General features: G+C 44.5%; 1 protein-coding gene across 1 annotated transcript in view; it reads right to left on the minus strand.

The window, feature by feature from the left end:
• Positions 1–18,618, minus strand: part of EXOSC5 (exosome component 5) — a 188,324-nt gene that overhangs the window by 46,283 nt on the left and 123,423 nt on the right. Inside the window, exon 5 of the mRNA XM_078661064.1 lies at positions 9,311–9,400. Within this exon, the coding sequence (XP_078517190.1) occupies positions 9,311–9,400 (90 nt within the window). The remainder of the gene's footprint in view (positions 1–9,310; positions 9,401–18,618) is intronic.

Consider the following 18,618-nt stretch of genomic DNA (forward strand, 5'->3'; position numbering starts at 1 on the left):
AGTGTGGGACTATACCAGACAATATCCTCTCAACCCTCAAGTGACACCTAGACTGTAACATGTTATGATTTTCTAGTTTAACATGTGCCTTCCGCAAAAATTTGAGAGTTTTCGGCAGACAAGGGTAAGCAAGATGATCACTTTGTGGAAGAGAAGTCTCCTTCTGGCACAAGAGACCAGTACCGGAAGATTGAGTGGTTGCTTAATCCAGATCTCTTTCCAGGCGAGGCGAGAAAAGTCATCCACTTGCAGCTTCCTAGCTATATACATTGAAGGCTAGGATGCAAGTCTATAAAGTGTGACAAGTCCCAGAATGATGGTCTCCTTGAACTGCAAGATGCTGAGGTAAATCTCGTAAAGAGGGATTAGCACTTCTATGGTTAGAAAGTAGTATGCAAAATCCTCCACAGCTTGAGAAAAGAATCCTACTGCGATTACATCAAAATCATCTTAAAATGGGACAGTTACCCTGAAGGCAGTGAAGCTTAAGTGCTCATTTGGCTTATAGTCCATATTTGTCTGTGGGGTATAGTAACTTTTCAGATCAAGCAACCAAAAAATAAACCATTCCCTAAAGCGAGATACGTTGCATAAAGCAGAAATCTGGATTACAATGCAGTGTGAGTCGTTTCAGTCGACAAATGCATTTATCTAATTAACGACTCATCGCCGCCATCTCTGTTCAATAACACATTAGCGCTCATAATTGCTCTTCTTGGCAGCCTGGCTCCCAGTTCCGAGCCATTAACCAAGGAGCTGCCACCAGGCATGAGGAATGAGACGCGTCTCAGGCTGGAAGGCTAGAAACCCCCCACCATGGATCAGGGCCTGGATTGATTATCACTACTAGTCTTCCTTTTTCTCTTGTCTTAGTCCTCGAGGAAGACTTAATTACTCCGGGAGGCAGGCATTTTGTTAAGGCTGCCTCAGATGACATGCTCCTCTTCTGCTTCCACAAACCCTCCTTCAGCTATGGTCCTACCTAAAAGCAGTATATGCACATTTTTCCGGTTCACAAAGATAGAAAAGTAACAGAATACACAAGACAGAAGGAGTCTCACTAGAAAGAACACAGGCAGACGCGGCTCACTATGCGCATCTTTAGGATTCAATATATACTGGAAAGTTTTCAGTGTGTTCTAGCTGGATCATTTTTGAATATGTACAGTGTACCCTAATTTTCTACATTTATTAACAATCTGAGAACTGGTCTCCTTGATGTCTAGCATTTTCCTTTGTTAAATCTTAAAAAAAACATATTTTGCAAGTCTCCTATGAATGATTCATGCCACTTCTCACTAGTGTCTTAAGCTACTGACCATAAGGCCTAATGGGTTGGTGCAATGCTGGATACAAAGCCACCAGTCACTGATACATAGTCCTAACATAGCCATCAGATACTAAACTAGTGGTCTTCAAACTTTTTATTGCCGCTCCCCTCCCCATGGGAAAAAAAAAATTATTAGGGCCCCCATCAAAACTTTTCACAATTATTCTATTAAACGGGTACTCTTTAAATATGTCTAGACTTATTTAAACATTGCAGTTAATTTCTGTACTGTTTTAAAAATGCAATCAAATACATGATTGCCGGTCGGGTAGGGAAAAAATTAATTTCTTTAACATATGGGGCGCTGATAAGGAACAAACATTTGAGCTACTGAAGAGGTGATCGGACAATTGCGAAGACTTAGATGAGGAGGACTGTCGGGAGGCACAGTTATTTCCAGCTGAGGTAGCAATTCCAGCGAACATTGGCTTGATTCAATTTTAACTTGTGCACCGAATATACTACACACGCACTTTACTCTATAGACTCGGCAAGGCTGCAGACGCATATTACTTAGAGAGTGTGGATAGGAGGGCATCTTTTACAACACACTTTGGAACTGTCCCAAGGTAGTGGGAATCTGGGAGTAAGTGAAGGAGACATGTGAGGAATCAATGGGTATGGCATTGGAACCTCAGTCTAGGCTTGCGCTACTAGGGGTGTGGGGACAGATAGATCATACCCAGTATCACAAACTACTTGATAATCTAGGTTGCATGGTGGCAAAACAAAATACTGCGAGAAAATGGGGGTCGGGAACTCTTCCTCAACACTGGGAATGGGAAAAGGAATGGACTAGTGCAGATTAATAGATGGGGAAATATACAGAGGAAGGGGTTGTCAAAAGACATTTGAGAAGATATGGGGCGGTTGGGTTGCTGGCATTACTTCGATGGGGTGCCCTATTGGTAAATCTGTACTAGTTCTCCCCGTTCATTGGGGAGGAGCCGAGGATGATTTTTATGAGATCCCTGTCAAGATATATCAGATTTTCGATAATGAACACTGTATAGCGATAAAATGAGCCCAATTATGTATGTACAAAGTAAGATACAATGGAATCGTGGAGGGTAGGGAGGGTGCTTTGTTATATTGTGTGTGCGTTTGGTAATTTCTATTACAATAAAATAAAAGATACATGATTGCCAAACATACTACTCAAATTAAAATGAGGGAGGGAGAAGCAGGGGTTCATTCAGCTTCCAGCATATAGCGATAAATAATCATGGGAGGGAATGAATCACTTGCGTCTATGTACCAACGTCTCAAGCAGAATAATTCTGGAGACCCTCAACCACACATAAGCAGTGAATCACTTGGAGAAAAGGACACTCAAGTGGTAGACCCGATTATGGCACGATCCACCAAACCATAAAAACTGAGAGAATATACACCGCTTGCTGAGGATGTGTGGTTGAGGGTCCCCAGAACAATTCTCCTTGAGACCCGTACATACTGCTTGTGGTTCATTCCCCCTGTGATTATTGATTGTCAAACATACTATTCTGGTCCGGCAGGCCTACTAATGTGTAAAAGTATCCAAGTGTGTTTACTAGAAATTGGGTGGAGGTTTGAGGAATATTTAAAGTCCCTTCCCTTTTTACACTTCTCCCTGCCAGTATATTTTAGTAAAAGCCCATTACAGAGTGGATTACTGCCACTTATTTTGCCCTCCCTGCTGAAAAGAAAGCACTGCTTTAAGCATAATGCTTCTTTTGGCCAGAGCCTGGTGCCCACCCCTGGGATCACTCGAGGCCACCCCAAGGGGGGCCCACCTCCGAGTATGAATACCCCTGTACTAAGCTTTGAATATTTTGTGTACCATGAAAAGGGTGATGGTTACTGTAGCATTAACCAAACGTACATTGTTGTACATTGAAAAGGCCATCTAGCTAGTCAGGCCTTTCATAGTTTCCAGCTGTGGGGCCCATCTAGCCGTACAAAAGATGAATATGTATATATTCCCTAATAATGAAGTTGCTGGTGGAGCCTGAAAAGCCTTAGGGAGCTTAGTCAAGCAATCATACATGGCAAGCGGTATGAAGGATGCAGTATGATACAGTGTAACACAATCACAATAATCACACTAAGAATAAATGTCCAAAGAGAATTAATAGGTTTAACCGCATGCGTGCGGCATGATTCCCCCCCGTACGCTGGATTTTGCGAAAGCGCACTTTGCATGACGAGCTGGGCTCGTCATGAGCGTGCCAGGAGGCTACCTAATGACGAGCCCAGCTCGTCATGAGCGTCGAAGGGGTTAAGGAAATAACTGAGAAACAATTTAAATTGTCGAGTAGTAAAGATTGAAATAACTGTGTAAACTCTTCTGTCTAGCACAAGTCATTATAAGGGACTCTAATTGTTTTTTTTAATTAAGTTCCTCATTTTGTGCTTCCTAAACCAGTTCATGTTTTTTCCACAATATTAGGTGTTCGTATGCAGTTCATGGTTAGGTAAAAAACACTTCTCAACAATAGGTTACATCGTGGTATGTAGGAGCTCTGAGCATTTGCACACCACACTGAAGTCTGACCATGAGCTTGGAGTACCCTTGAAGGAATGTTCAGAAGAGTGCACTGAGAAGTATGTTATGTTTAAATGTTATGTTAAAATTATTTATAAAGCGCACGAACACCGGTGGGTTTCTTGGCGCTGTCTATACGAGTGACCCGAGTCCTAGACGGTTAATCAGATGTCAGGGTGAACAGCCATGTTTGGGGTTAATCATATGCCTGGGTGAACAGCCATGTTTTGAGGAGTTTCCTAAATCTCAGGGGATCTGTGCAGGATCTAATGTCCAGGGGCATCACATTCCAAAAGTGAGAAGCCAGTACCGCAAATCTGCTGCCACCTAACCGCTTCGATTTATAGTACAGGGTGATCAATACATTTGTATGGCTGATCACAGATTGCAGTGGGAATGTATCTCTGCATGATATTGGAGTTGAATTCTGGGTATGTGCCATGTAACGATTTGAAAATAAGACAGACTATTTTGAAGGTGCAGCGTTGGAATATGGGGAGCCAATGTAGCTTCTTCATGAGAGGAGAAGCATGTTGCCATCTAGGCTGATGAAAAATCAGTCTTGCAGCTTGGTTCTGCACGAGTTGCAGTCTCTTTGTCAGGTACAATGGCAGGCCGAAGTATAGGGAGTTAGCATAATCTATGTGGGATATGACCAGGGCAAGAACTACCTGCACCAAGGCTTCCCTAGTGAGAAGTCTGCTTATTTTCCTTATTTTCCGTAACTGAAAAAAACCCAGGTAGAAACTACATTTCCAATCTGAGACTTCATAGATAAGTCACAGTTGTATGTGACTCCAAGGCTCTTAGCTGAGGAGGGTGGAGTAGGGTGATAGACCAGTTCAGCTGGCCAGTGTGGGTTCGAGGGATTGCAGATGCCACCTATCAGGATCAGCTCGGTTTTATCTGGACTCAATTTTTAGTGGTTGCTGTTCATCCAGTTACGGATATACAGCATGGTGGCTTGGAATTCGGACATGGAGTCGGGTATATTGTCGATGGAAAACATTAATTGCAGGTCGTCTGCATATATAAATGTGCTCACCTTTCTTTCTCTCAAGGACAGTATAAGAGGAAGTTGGTACGAGTTGAACAGGTGCGGGGATAATGAAGAGCCCTGGGGTACACCGCACGCAATCTTCGTATTAGGTGCAGTAAAGTGGGAGAGGTCCTCCAGAAAGGACATGATCCAGCTGAGAGCCGCCCCCTGGATACCTGCTTCCCTGACACGATCTACCAAGATAACATGGTTAACCGTGTCAAAGGCTGCCGACAGGTCCAATAACACCAGAGCCATGATGTGTGCCCCTGTCTGCATCCCTCCACAGCTCATCCAATACATTCAATATTACTCTCTCAGTTGAGTGTGCAGGTCGGAATCCTGCTTGTTTGGGGTCCAGGTAATGAGACTGTTCAATGAATGAGCAAAGGCAGTTTGCCACATAGGATTCCAATACCTTAGCTAGGAAAGGGAGAAGGGAAATGGGGCAGTAGTTCATAGGGGTCAGGTGATCTGCCCCAGGTTTTTTACCAAAAGGGGAACTATGATGGCTTTTTTAAAGGCTTCAGGAACATAGCCCTGAGTTAATGATTTCTTCATGAGAAAAATAGCAGGCTGAGAGTTTGCAGTGAAAACTTCTTTTAAGATGTGGGGAGGACAGCTATCAGTAGTGGATCCAGATTGAACTTTGGACAGGAGCTCCAAAAGGGTATCTCTACTGATTGCCGAGGCAGGAGTTTTTGAACGTCGTTGGCAATGCCTCATGAGCATGGCTAGCATGATTCTGGCTTTAATCGAGGTGACTTTGTCGATAAAAAATGAGTTTAACGAATTGCAGAGTGCCCGAGAAGGGGTCTCCTTTTGATACACGCACATTTTTCCCTTCAAACTCTGATCCGCAGTTATTATCAGGAGTACGCCAATGCTGCAAATCAACATTTAAAGTTAATTTAACAGAAGTCCAGTTATCCTGATTTTGACAAGATATGTATTTTTTTTATGCAACAGTCCAGGTAACTCAGTCCGCTTTTAAAAAATCTATATCATAAGCAGTTTTGTTTTCAATCGAGAAATGATGGTGCAGGTCTGTTCAAAGGAACCTTGACTGTGTCTTATTTTATAGTTAGCAACTCACTGGAACTTAGAAATAGGTAATCTTTGAGATAGCAAGAAACAGTTTACTGCTCGATTCACTTGCCAGTTGAAGCTCTGTCCCCAAATCAATTTACTAATTAGGCTCCAAGTTACAGAAAGGGGTCACACAACTGACTTTGCATTCTATACACCATTCCCCTGACCGTCAGGATGAAACTCCAATTCAAGCCCCTCACACATCATGCCTGCACTATTCCCTTTGCAATTCAGAAAAGAAATAAAAACTCACCTCTACAGGAAGCACCTTATCTGCTGCAGTGAATAAATGCAATATGCAATTCACACCCTATTAGCCTTCATCAAATATACTATCATCCACCCACTCCTATCCATATTTTTCTGTTACATACACACCATGTTAAATGCTTCCCTTATGTATAGTTATTTTGTTTCATGTACTGTATACACACAAGCGCACACATGCGTGTGCATAAACATGCGCGCACACACATGCGCGTGCAAAAACATGCACCCACACACACACGCGCGCACGCACACACATACACATACACACACACACACACACACGCACACACACACGCGCGCGCGCACGCACACACACACGCGCGCCGCACACACACACACACACGCGCGCACACACACACACGCGCGCCGCACACACACACACATATATACAAACACAAATGATTGAATAAAAATTAATAAAGTGCTCAATTACCCCAAATGGGTCATCCTGGTGCTAAATTGAAAATGAATGATAATGGCAAAGACCTATATAAAGCAGTGAAAGATAGGTTTTTACCAGTTTCCAGAATTTCCATGTTTAGGCCGTAACTGCAGTGAAAAAACAGCCCAGTCTAGCTCTCCTTAGCCTAGGCACAGTGACTAAGTGACGAGTGCCAGACACGTAAAGTGGTAAATGGACTGTATTTGGAAAAGAAAGTGGACAGGTAAATATTATTAAAACCATCATAAGTAGCCTTGTGAAAAAAACAGTGCTTTGAGGAGGCTGTGCATGTGAACAGGTAGCTAGTGTAGCAGAGTAAGAAAGGGAGACATTTGTTAGCTTACTTAGGCCCAGAATTAGATGGGCTGAAGAGTTTTGAACCAGCTGGAGTTTTTTGTCGGGTAGCTGAGAAAACCAACAAACAATAAATGTAAATAAAATGAACTAGAATCCTGGATTCGTAAGAAGCATTACTTGTTCTCAATCCTCAATTTTACGTCTTCAACAAGCGTTGGGCCGCAGAAGATTGTACACAATAATTACGAGGATCAGGAATTAGGGTAGAGATTGTATATGGGGTTTTGTTTTAAGTATACCTGGAACCGCCGGTGTCACCATGCCGATTCCATGAAACAACAGGAAGGGGGTGAGAGTGGCAGCACGGGGAGGGAGGGATTAAAGGCAAGAGGGACAACAGGAGTAATCAATTGATCTATCAGGGGATTTTAAGTGCGCTAATCGCCTGTGAGGCTCTCAAGGCGCTGGAGAGGGCAGCTCAGGTCAGTAGAAGAGCTGGTCAGTCGAAGAGCCAGGTCTTGAGGTTCTCCCTGAAGATGTGCAGGGTTGGGGTGCGTCTGATATCTACAGAGAGCTTGTTCCAGGTCTTGGCCGCAATATAGGAGAAGGATTTTCCACACATTTTTGCTCTGTGGATGCACGGGGTTTCGGCGAGGTTGGCGGATCGGAAGTTCCTCTTGGGTACGTGGAAGGAGATTCTGTCATTGAGATATTGGGGTCCAGTGTTGTGTAGGCATTTGTAGGTGTGGGTATCTTGAAAGTTACTCTCTTTTCGACGGAGAACCAGTGGAGGCTGCGCAGGTGTTGAGAGATGAGTTTATGTCGAGGGATGCCGAGGACGAGTCGGGCTGCGGTGTTCTGTATGGTCTGGAGTTTGTGGAGCAGAGACTTGTTGATACCAGTGTAGAGGGCGTTTCCGTAGTCCAGTCTGCTGGTTATGAGTGTGTGGGTGATGGTCTTTCTTGATTCAATGGTTATCCATTTGAAGATCTTACGGATGAGGGTGTTGAAGCAGGAGGAGGCAACAGTGTTGACCTGTCTGGTCATGGAGAGGGAGGAGTCGAGTATGATGCAGAGGTTTCAGGCGTGGTCAGTGGGTCGGGGGGGGGGGCTGCCAAAGGCGGAGGGCCACCAGGTGTTGTCCCATGCAGATGTGGAGGGTCTGAGGACGAGAACCTCGGTCTTCTCTGAATTTAGCTTCAGGCAACTACTGCTCATCCAGGATACGACATCCTTCATTCCTTCCTGGAAGTTGAGCCTGGGTGAGGGAGAGGATGAGTTGGGTGTCATCAGGGTAGAAAATTATGCTGAGTCCGTACTGTCTGACAGTGGCGGTGAGGGGAGCCATGTTGATGTTGAAGAGTGTAGGGCTGAGCGGCGATCCTTGGGGTACTCCGCAGTTGATCTCTGTGGGTTCAGAGAGGAAGAGTAAGAGTCTGATTCTTTGGGTTCTGCCAGTGAGGAAGGAGCAGAGCCAGTCGAGGGCGGCTCCCTCTATGCTGGCTTTGTGGAGTCTGGTGGTGAGTGTGCGGAGTAATCAACTACAGCGGAGGGAACAGCAGCATTAGCCTTAATGTAAAGCTGCTTACTGGGATCCTGCGCCCGCCCCTAACATAACGAGAGGATGCAGGGAGAGACTGGGGCTTGGGGGAAAGCTGTAGCTGCAAAGTACGCGCGGAGAGGGAGCAAGCGTTCACAAATGTGAAGAGAAGCTGTTCAGAAAAAGAGTGCACAAACACTACGGAAAACATCTTCAGAGAAAGGATATCGTAATAGGTCAATACTCCAGGGGAGGAGTAAGACAAGAAAGGTGGTACATATACCCACAAGAAACCATAGAGAAGAAAGCATGTCGGATAGACACACATTAACTAATCGGCAGAGAGGGCATGGCCAAAGCCCGTAGAAGTGAATACAGCATGCCTCGCAGAGCAGCGCGTGCGTGCTGCTAGGCTCAACCTAAAAGATGGAATTACTGTAATAGCTTTTAGAGGAAAGAATACGAAAAAAACATTCTGCTGGTATTTGTATGCAGGAGGCAGAAAGAGTTAGGGAAAGCAGGGCATGAGTGGCAAAACAAGACATGTTCAGACATATGACCAGTGGGAAATGCAACAGCATGGAAAGAAAAAAAATCCAAAAGAGCATAGAATCAAATTATTGTCAAGGCGAAGAGCCCTGATAAAGGTTTGAAACAGTAGACGGGCTACAACAAGGATGGAAACTTGTGACTGCTGTATTGTCCCAATTGCAACCACCTGCACTGGGCACACATCAGGCCCAAACGAGGACAGCATTCTGCGAATAACTTACTTCTTCCACAGAGTAGGGCCCTCTGCTTGTGATCATCAACACCTTCTGCTCCGCACTCTCGATAGCAAATGTTAGAGTAGCCCGGCTCTCCTGGAAAGTAAGGAATATGAAGTATAAGTCACAGTAATGGAGTCCACAGTGCAAACTTTCTGCTGCATCATCACCATAGTTCGCCAAATTAGCTATCCATCACCAGACTAACAAATAATTTAGCAGACAAAACCAGGACACTTGAGCACTCTTCCAGTACAATTAAGAGAACCACAACCAAACACCCACCAACGTTTATATGCTGTCCTTCATTCAAAGTAAAACTCATGCTGGAGGTGGCCGGAAGGAAAGATATATTGACTGGTCTAATCTTGAAAAGGACAATTTTACATGGGCTTTACTATTCTCAAAGAAGTTCAGAGTGGCGTCACAGGATATGCGGACTTTGAGCCATGTTGTTCCTGCCAAAGATACCACCGGCTGTAGTGCAGCGTCCAATAAACTAGCGCTGTAGGTGGAAAATACCCGTTAGCAGTTTGGTATGGGCAGCAGGGGGAAAGAGAGAAAGAATGAAGGAAAGAGAGAGAGCGAGCGAGACAGCGAAAGAAAGAAAGCAAGCTAAAAGGCGCTGACTGAGTTTTGCCTGGTCATCCTCCAGGAGCTTATAACTTAAGGGTAAGGTACATGGCATTGCACAGGACCAAATGACCAGGCGCTGTTGGTCCAGTTTGCCTGTACCCCCTATATATTTCGCATAACTATAGATTTCACATGTTTCAATACAAATCTGATACATACGGCAGAATTTGGGGTTCATTATCCCTATGACTGACAATTTCCAATTATCTCCATCTGTCGCTGAAACATTTATTTAGATTTATGTATTCATGCATGTATTCAGGCATTTTGCAAAGGGCCCTCATGTCAGCTTGCAACTACTTGGCAGTATAGAATATCGGCAGGATCATCGGAAAGGAATCAATTATGCATGGAATGGAAGTTGTGGTCAAAAGATTATCAGGTTGATTAAGTTCTACCAAAACTTTTAAGTGACAAAATATCTTTTGTGTACCAAGTGTAATCTTCTGTGTCAAATTTAAAGTTTTTATCTAAAAGAAACAAAAATCGGTAGTCATGGCTTTTGGTGCATCTTTATGCGTAAAACAAAAATAGTTAGGCCTGACAGCTAAGTGGGCTTATGCATCCACTGTAGGTATTTATGTTTGACCCAGTGGCCAAAGGTTCGATATCTAGTGGTGCCACAGAGCCTCTCCTCCTTTTGAGGTCGATAAAAGAAGTAGGTCACCAACAAACATGTTGGTTCGTGCAAAGAATCTCCTGGTTGCACTTTACGAATACACAAAATATGTTTACAAGAAGACATATATAGAGGATACTTAACAGGTGACCAAGAAACATGGTCCAATATTACAATCAAGGAGTTCTGGTGTCATCATAAACCACGAGTCCGACGACTGATTGGATTTTTAATGTCACCAGAACTTGGCAAAGGCAAAACTGGCCCATATTGCACAGTAACCAATATGAAAAAGCTGTTTTCTTCGAAGTGCAGCTAAAAATCGTATTTATTGGGATTAGAATGTTTATGTGTTGTTTACAGTACATGAATACATTGTTTACAAAATATGGACAGTTGTGAAGATCAGTGGGTTTATGCAATCCTGGGTCTGCTGCATTTTCCACATAATTATGGATTTACTACATCTGCAACACACTTTGCCACATCATTTGCAAAAAAACATTGTTTCCAGATCAAATGGAAAAAAACACTGTCAGGAAATGTGCTGCATAGTTTGCCCTTTCTGCTGCATAAATTTCAAAACCTTGGCACTCATGAAATTTTAAAATCTTACAGAAACGTTTTAATTGGGGGTGGTAGGTGGCTAGCCATGCACGAAGGCAGATGTGCTTGGAGGTCGCTCCTCTAAGCAATCCCTAATCCCGATATGTATAGCTGACCATGACCCGACAACACACCAAGAGACCATTCCCTTCCTCCTCTTGCAGGCCAGGTGGTAGTGGCAACTCCAAGACTGGGAGCAGCGGCGGCCGGCACAGGTAAGTGTGATGGGGTGGGGGCAGGAGGGGGGAAGTTGATAGAATAAGTAAAATTAAATAAATAAATAAAACTTATTCCATCGTCTGTCGACTCCTCCTCCCGCCCTGCCCGCTCCTCCGCCGCACTGCACCAGCCGCGACTGACTGGGAGCCTCTGATTTGTGGGCGGCGTCAAGCGCGATCTATGAGGGGGGGCCGCGGCCACCTCGAGAGTTCAGCCCAGAGGTTGGCAATGTGAGATCGGATGCAGCAATGGGTAGGTGCCGGCAGTTGGTGGCCCACATTGAGGCTGTGAGCTGTGAGCTGGGCTCTCCCCCACATCTGCAGCGAGGAGAGGCGGGCGCAGTAAACATGGCTGTGGCTCACTGGACCGAAGCGACCCAGAGACGGGACAGCTGCTTTTTGCACTACTTGTGTGGTAGGCGGTTGGTCGCCTTAAATTACAGGAGGGCAACCTCGAAGGTGCCCAGTGAGTAGAATGGCAATCGTTAAAAGACCCCATAACCAACATGTGACACCATTGACATGTTCTCCTTGAATGGGAATCGTTTAAACAATAACAATCAAGTGGGGAGCACTATTTCAATCTCTATAAAGATACACCCCATCAGTACTCATCCTACAAGAGATGCATCTACTTGGTAATACTATGCACACTTATATGCTGGCCAACCAATGGCTGCTGCAGAACATAATTTCCCAATCGTTGAAGACTTGATAGTATCAAGGCTCTCCGACAAAGAGAAACCATTGACCACAGAGAAATTTGCAACAGCAATCTATTCCCTCCCCATGGGGAAAACAGCGGGTCCCAATGGGTACCCCTTAGAAATTTTTGAGAAATTTGCTTCACTCCCAACTCTTCTGCTAGAGGAGATGATCAAAGAAGCCCTTGAGGTTGGAGAACTACAGTATGATCTAAGCTGAGCGACAAAAACTGTGCTGTTGAAACCACAAAAACCAGCTCAAAGAAGTGAGTCTATATCATTAATTAACCTTGAATCGAAGATCTTAGCTAAAGCTCTGGCAAACAGAATAGTAAAAATGGAGAGCTATAATAGACAATGATCAAGATGTATTTATGGCAGAACGCAGTATGGACACTGTCTGTGATGCTTCTATACCACACTTGAAATGTCAACTAATGAGCCGTATTGGAAGGCTTTGGTGTCAACAAACTTTGAGAAAGCCTCAGACTCAGTCAGATGGCACTTCATATTCTGACTGATGGAGCACATTAACTTTGGTACCCTCTCTCGGAGATTTATAGCATTGTTATATGTTAAGCCTTGGGCAAAGGATCAAGTGAATGAGGGGTTGTCGCAAGCCTTCACCACTCAAAGGGGCACGAGACAAAGGTGCCCCATGTTGTCCCTTCTCTTTGCTAAGGTCATGGAACTATTAGAGGAATGGATCAGAGGACACGCTCAGATGAGCAGCTTCTGCTGTTCCGATCAACTTGAGGAGAGAATATCATTGAATGTGGATGATGTCCTCATATATATGACCTACCTGGTGGCTTCGGTGCCTTGACTGCTACAAAATCTTCAAATATATGCTGAAGCATCAGATTTCAAGGTTAACCGGACCAAATCTACATATATAGAGACATGAGCGGCACACAATGTCAAAGTCACAACCAACCTGCTATGGGCAGACTAGCACTTTAAATATTTGGGCATGTACATTTCACCCATTCGTTACCTGGCATGGGACTTCAATATCACACTTCTGTCATGAACATGTAGAGACACATCCAGCAGGAAGAGTTTACCTCTCAACGTGGCAGGTAGGGGAGCCCTGTTTAAAATTATATCCGTGCCATGGCTACGCTATGTACTGCGAAACGTTGCCTATGAAATCCCAAAATCTTGCTTCCACTATCTACAATCAGCAATAGTAAAATTTGTATGGGTGGGCGGACAGCCGAGAATTGCGCTTCGCATATTAGTAGTGGGTCCCTATAACTGAGGCCTGGGCCTCGTGGATATTCAACTAGGCCAGTCAGATTAGCCCAATCAATGACTGGCTGTTTGCAGATATAGCGGATCCCACCATAGCCGTAGACCTTATGGCCCTTGAATAATGTGGGGTTCTCAACCTACTCTACAGCCGGCATAAAAATAATGCTCTACCCCCTGTGAAATAAACATCTGACATGTTGGCACCAGTCCCTGAAATGGAACAAATGGCACCGAGTGCCGACGCTGTGGGCCGGGACGTGGCTCCAACGCACAACACATAACACACCCAGAGGGCTTCAGCAAAAAGATTATTATTGGAATCTCGAAATTGGGCAACGTCTGGGAGGGATGTTTTATGTGCAGATTCCGGCAGCTGGCTACTAGATATGACATGCACAGAACACAATTCGACTGATATCTTCAGTTGCTTCATGCACTGGAAATACACTGCAATAGCCTATAGAACCTCTCAACTCAAAACACTCTGGAGATATGACTCACAACCACCAGACTGGCGAGGGAAGTGATTTCACAACTATATCGCACACTGATGAATAATATTACAGACCCCATGGTATCACTAAAGGAGCCCTGGGAACGGGATGTACTGGAACTGGGGGAAGATAACTGAACGGATGGCAAAATGGATCCCAGAGTAGTCTCCATGAGACTGAGGCTGGCATAACTTAAATACTTGCATAGAGTGTACAACAGCCCTACCAGGTTAAACAGGATGAAGCCAGGCTCTGATCTTCACCTCATGCGGTGTAGGACAGAGCACGGATCCTTCTTTCACACGATCCGAAATGTCAGTCTACAGAAAGATACAGGAACCGAGTGTGCAATACAGCATTGCAAGTAGAACACAGGCAGATAGAGTTGGAGTCCAAAGGGTGATATTGGGGCTGATGAATGTGCGGAGGAAGACAACATACTAGCTTGCTGGTGGCCCTGGTTTTCCTTATAGCCAAGAGATATATATAGAGCATGGCATTAGACATCCAAATGTGCTCCTCCGCTGACCGAATGGTCTCGGGAATGGACTACCGTGCCAAAGCAGAGCGATTAGTATATGAATCATGGGGATGTCCAGAGAAACATGTCAAAGTCTGGGATTGGCTTAACTAGTCTTTACATGCAAAAGGTTGAGAATGTATTTATATTACAATGACCTACATGTTGGGACAATACACACTGAAATATGTATTTTAATACTGATTGGATTCTCAAATGCTAGTGCACACGTTTTATTTACGTTTAAAAAAGCAATAAAGAAAGTTATTAAAAAAAGTCTTAATTTTATTCTGGGCCACTGGAAGACAATGAAGGTCTTTCAAGTTTGGTGTGATTTGATTTCTTTAAGTGGAGGCAGAGTTCAGCTGCGTGATTTTGTAGGCTTTGCAAATAAGTTGTTTGAGGCTTATGTGTAGTCAGTTGTACAATAGCTGAGGCTACATAATCTCAGACCCTGATCAATTCAATCGGGTGAGGTACCTGGAGAATACAGAGGATCCTTAGTAGCATAATGTAAGAGTTGTGAGTGTTTTTTTTTTTTTTAACAACCATAGTAATGTGGTGAACAAAACAGAGATTTTCAATGAACCATGCTCCTAAATTCTTTACGTATAGGGGAAGAGTATGTTATCAGCTCATTCAGCCACATGAATGTTAGGGGGTTACTTGCTGGGTCTCCCACAGTGAGGATTTGTCTATGGACCCGATTACGATCTTGGCAGATGATATACTCCTTCACAATTGTGATGAATAGCCCGTCAGCCATATTACAAGTTCCATTATATCCTATGGAACCTGTTATATGGCGGACTGATATCCATCACGTTTGTGATGGAGAATCCCATCCGCCAAGATCGTAATCAGGCCCTTAGCACGGTCTCTTTCATTCAGAAGGATAGCAAGATGCCAGATCGTATTTTAAGAATCTTATTTTTAAAGTAAGATTTCAGGTTCTTACAGTGTTGTGCTCGAATCATAGGAGCCTCTTTTTATGCTCACCTTTGTGACATTTCGTTTGGTTAATTAATTCGGCTTGCATGATCTCATGTTGGTTGTCTTCCAGCAGTTTTAGATTTTTTGTGTTTAAGAGGGCCCACTATGTCCGACGTTCTTCAGATGTTACGTGAGAAAGATATAGGTAATGTTTTGGGTTAATGGCTGAGTTAGTGTCTGAATGTGAAGTTAACTCGATCATGATGGTGAAAATTCCATAGGACTGGAGGTGGGCTGTGTATCCTCCATCAGGGATACTCCGGACTTCTGGATCATTTGAAACTTCCGCTTTGAATTTATTCCACCCCCACCCCAGCGAATATTTGCCTATTCATGTAAGTATCCAAAGTATTTTTATTTGGAATCTTGATCAGGGGCTCAGTGTGGACAGTGAACATCTGTACATTGGTTTTATGAAACCCTAGCTCTATTAGCTGTCAGTACCCCTCGTTTTTCTACCATTTTGTTAGTACCCAAAGACCTGGTAGAAGGATTCGTTTAAATATGTACTGATCACACTCAGTAGGCCTCCAGAAAGATGGTCTGACACAGCTCCAGCTTTGCTTGTAGCAGAACATTCCTATTGGCCTTACCCCAATGTTCCCTTTTTTAACACCAAACAGAAAATGGAAGAAGAATTCTACATTCTAACTTAAGAAGAGGTAAGAAAACGATAAACATTATAAACAGTAGGGAATTATAAACAGCAAGAGTATATAAAGTAACATCAGATGATTATAAACACTAAAAGCATAATAAACATACAACATATATGGCCGGTTCGTTCAAAGAATCAATAATGCACCCTCCTACTTGTCAGTGATAATTCAACAGTTTATTAAATGGGTGTTTCAAAACAAATGTAGCAAATAATGTGCGATATCACACCACACACACAACAAAAATTGTGTGCCGTACCCGAGGGAGGTCAAGCCTTGAAGTGGCTGTACTGAAGGGTGAAAATTGCAAAAAACACAGTTGATGGACAGAATGTAGAACAATGTCATACATTCACCCCAGTACAAGGATCTGGGCCTAAATCCATCGTTTTTTTGCACTCCACACCACCCTGGGTTAGACACTGGCTAAATGCAAATCAGCTCTGACCCTGTGCCTCATGGGAACAGTCCAGTCCGAACTACCAAGCCATGTCTTTCCAAGACCGGAATCAAGCATCCAAGGACCGGTTTCTGGCTATCAGCCTTCATCAGCCTGGATAGCTTGACTCAAGTGGTGTGGAGAGCCTGGGACTCACGTTTGAGCATCCCCAGGCCACTCGGGGTGAAAATTGCAAAAAACACAGTTGATGGACAGAATGTAAAACAATGTCATACATTCACCACAGTACAAGGATCTGGGCCTAAATCCATCGTTTTTTACACTCCACACCACCCTGGGTTAGACACTGGCTATATGCAAATCAGCTCTGACCCTGTGCCTCATGGGAACAGTCCAGTCCGAACTACCAAGCCATGTCTTTCCCAGACCGGAATCAAGCATCCAAGGACCGGTTTCTGGCTATCAGCCTTCATCAGCCTGGATAGCTTTGCTCCAGTGGTGTGGAGAGCCTGGGACTCACGTCTTAGCATCCCCAGCCCACTCGGGGTGAAAATTGCAAAAAACACAGTTGATGGACAGAATGTAGAACAATGGCATACATTCACCCCAGTACAAGGATCTGGGCCTAAATCCATCGTTTTTTTGCACTCCACACTACCCTGGGTTAGACACTGGCTATATGCAAATCAGCTCTGACCCTGTGCCTCATGGGAACAGTCCAGTCCGAACTACCAAGCCATGTCTTTCCCAGACCGGAATCAAGCATCCAAGGACCGGTTTCTGGCTATCAGCCTTCATCAGCCTGGATAGCTTGACTCCAGTGGTGTGGAGAGTCTGGGACTCACGTCTGGGCATCTCCAGCCCACTCGGGGTGAAAATTGCAAAAAACACAGTTGATGGACAGAATGTAGAACAATGTCATACATTCACTCCAGTACAAGGATCTGGGCCTAAGTCCATCGTTTTTTTGCACTCCACACCACCCTGGGTTAGACACTGGCTATATGCAAATGAGCTCTGACCCTGTGCCTCATGGGAACAGTCCAGTCCGAACTACCAAGCCATGTCTTTCCCTGACCGGAATCAAGCATCCAAGGACCGGTTTCTGGCTATCAGCCTTCATCAGCCTGGATAGCTTGACTCCAGTGGTGTGGAGAGCCTGGGACTCACGTCTGAGCATACCCAGCCCACTCGGGGTGAAAATTGCAAAAAACACAGTTGATGGACAGAATGTAGAACAATGTTGTTAAATATTTTGTCCACCCTAAGCGTGTAAGGGTATACTCAGATGTGAGTCCCTTGCTCATTGCACCATCAGGATTCAAGCAAGCCGGGCCGACGATGCCTGAAATGGCAGAAACCGGTCCCCGGAAGCTTGTTTCCTTCCCAGTGTAAGAATTGGCTTGGTAGTTTGGTTTGCCCTGTTCCCATCATGCACTGGGACAGGAACAGACTAATTTGCATATAGCCAGGTTCTGAACTGGGATGGTGCAGTGAGCTAAAAAATGGTGTTGGATCTAGCCCTGATCTCTTGACTGGGTGAGAGTATTCTGCTTAATTCAGAAACTCTGTCCATCACCACCCCTTGTTGTTAAATATTTTGTCCACCCTAAGCGTGGAAGGGTATACTCAGATGTGAGTCCCTTGCTCATTGCACCATCAGGATTCAAGTAAGCCGGGCCGACGACGCCTGAAATGGCAGAAACCGGTCCCCGGAAGCTTGTTTCCTTCCCAGTGTAAGAATTGGCTTGGTAGTTTGGTTTGCCCTGTTCCCATCATGCACTGGGACAGGAACAGACTAATTTGCATATAGCCAGGTTCTGAACTGGGATGGTGCAGTGAGCTAAAAAATGGTGTTGGATCTAGCCCTGATCTCTTGACTGGGTGAGAGTATTCTGCTTAATTCAGAAACTCTGTCCATCACCACCCCTTGTTGTTAAATATTTTGTCCACCCTAAGCGTGGAAGGGTATACTCAGATGTGAGTCCCTTGCTCATTGCACCATCAGGATTCAAGCAAGCCGGGCCGACGACGCCTGAAATGGCAGAAACCGGTCCCCGGAAGCTTGTTTCCTTCCCAGTGTAAGAATTGGCTTGGTAGTTTGGTTTGCCCTGTTCCCATCATGCACTGGGACAGGAACAGACTAATTTGCATATAGCCAGGTTCTGAACTGGGAAGGTGCAGTGAGCTAAAAAATGGTGTTGGTTC

The sequence above is a fragment of the Lissotriton helveticus genome, chromosome 9, assembly GCF_964261635.1.
Source record: "Lissotriton helveticus chromosome 9, aLisHel1.1, whole genome shotgun sequence".
Taxonomy (NCBI): Eukaryota; Metazoa; Chordata; class Amphibia; order Caudata; family Salamandridae; genus Lissotriton; species Lissotriton helveticus.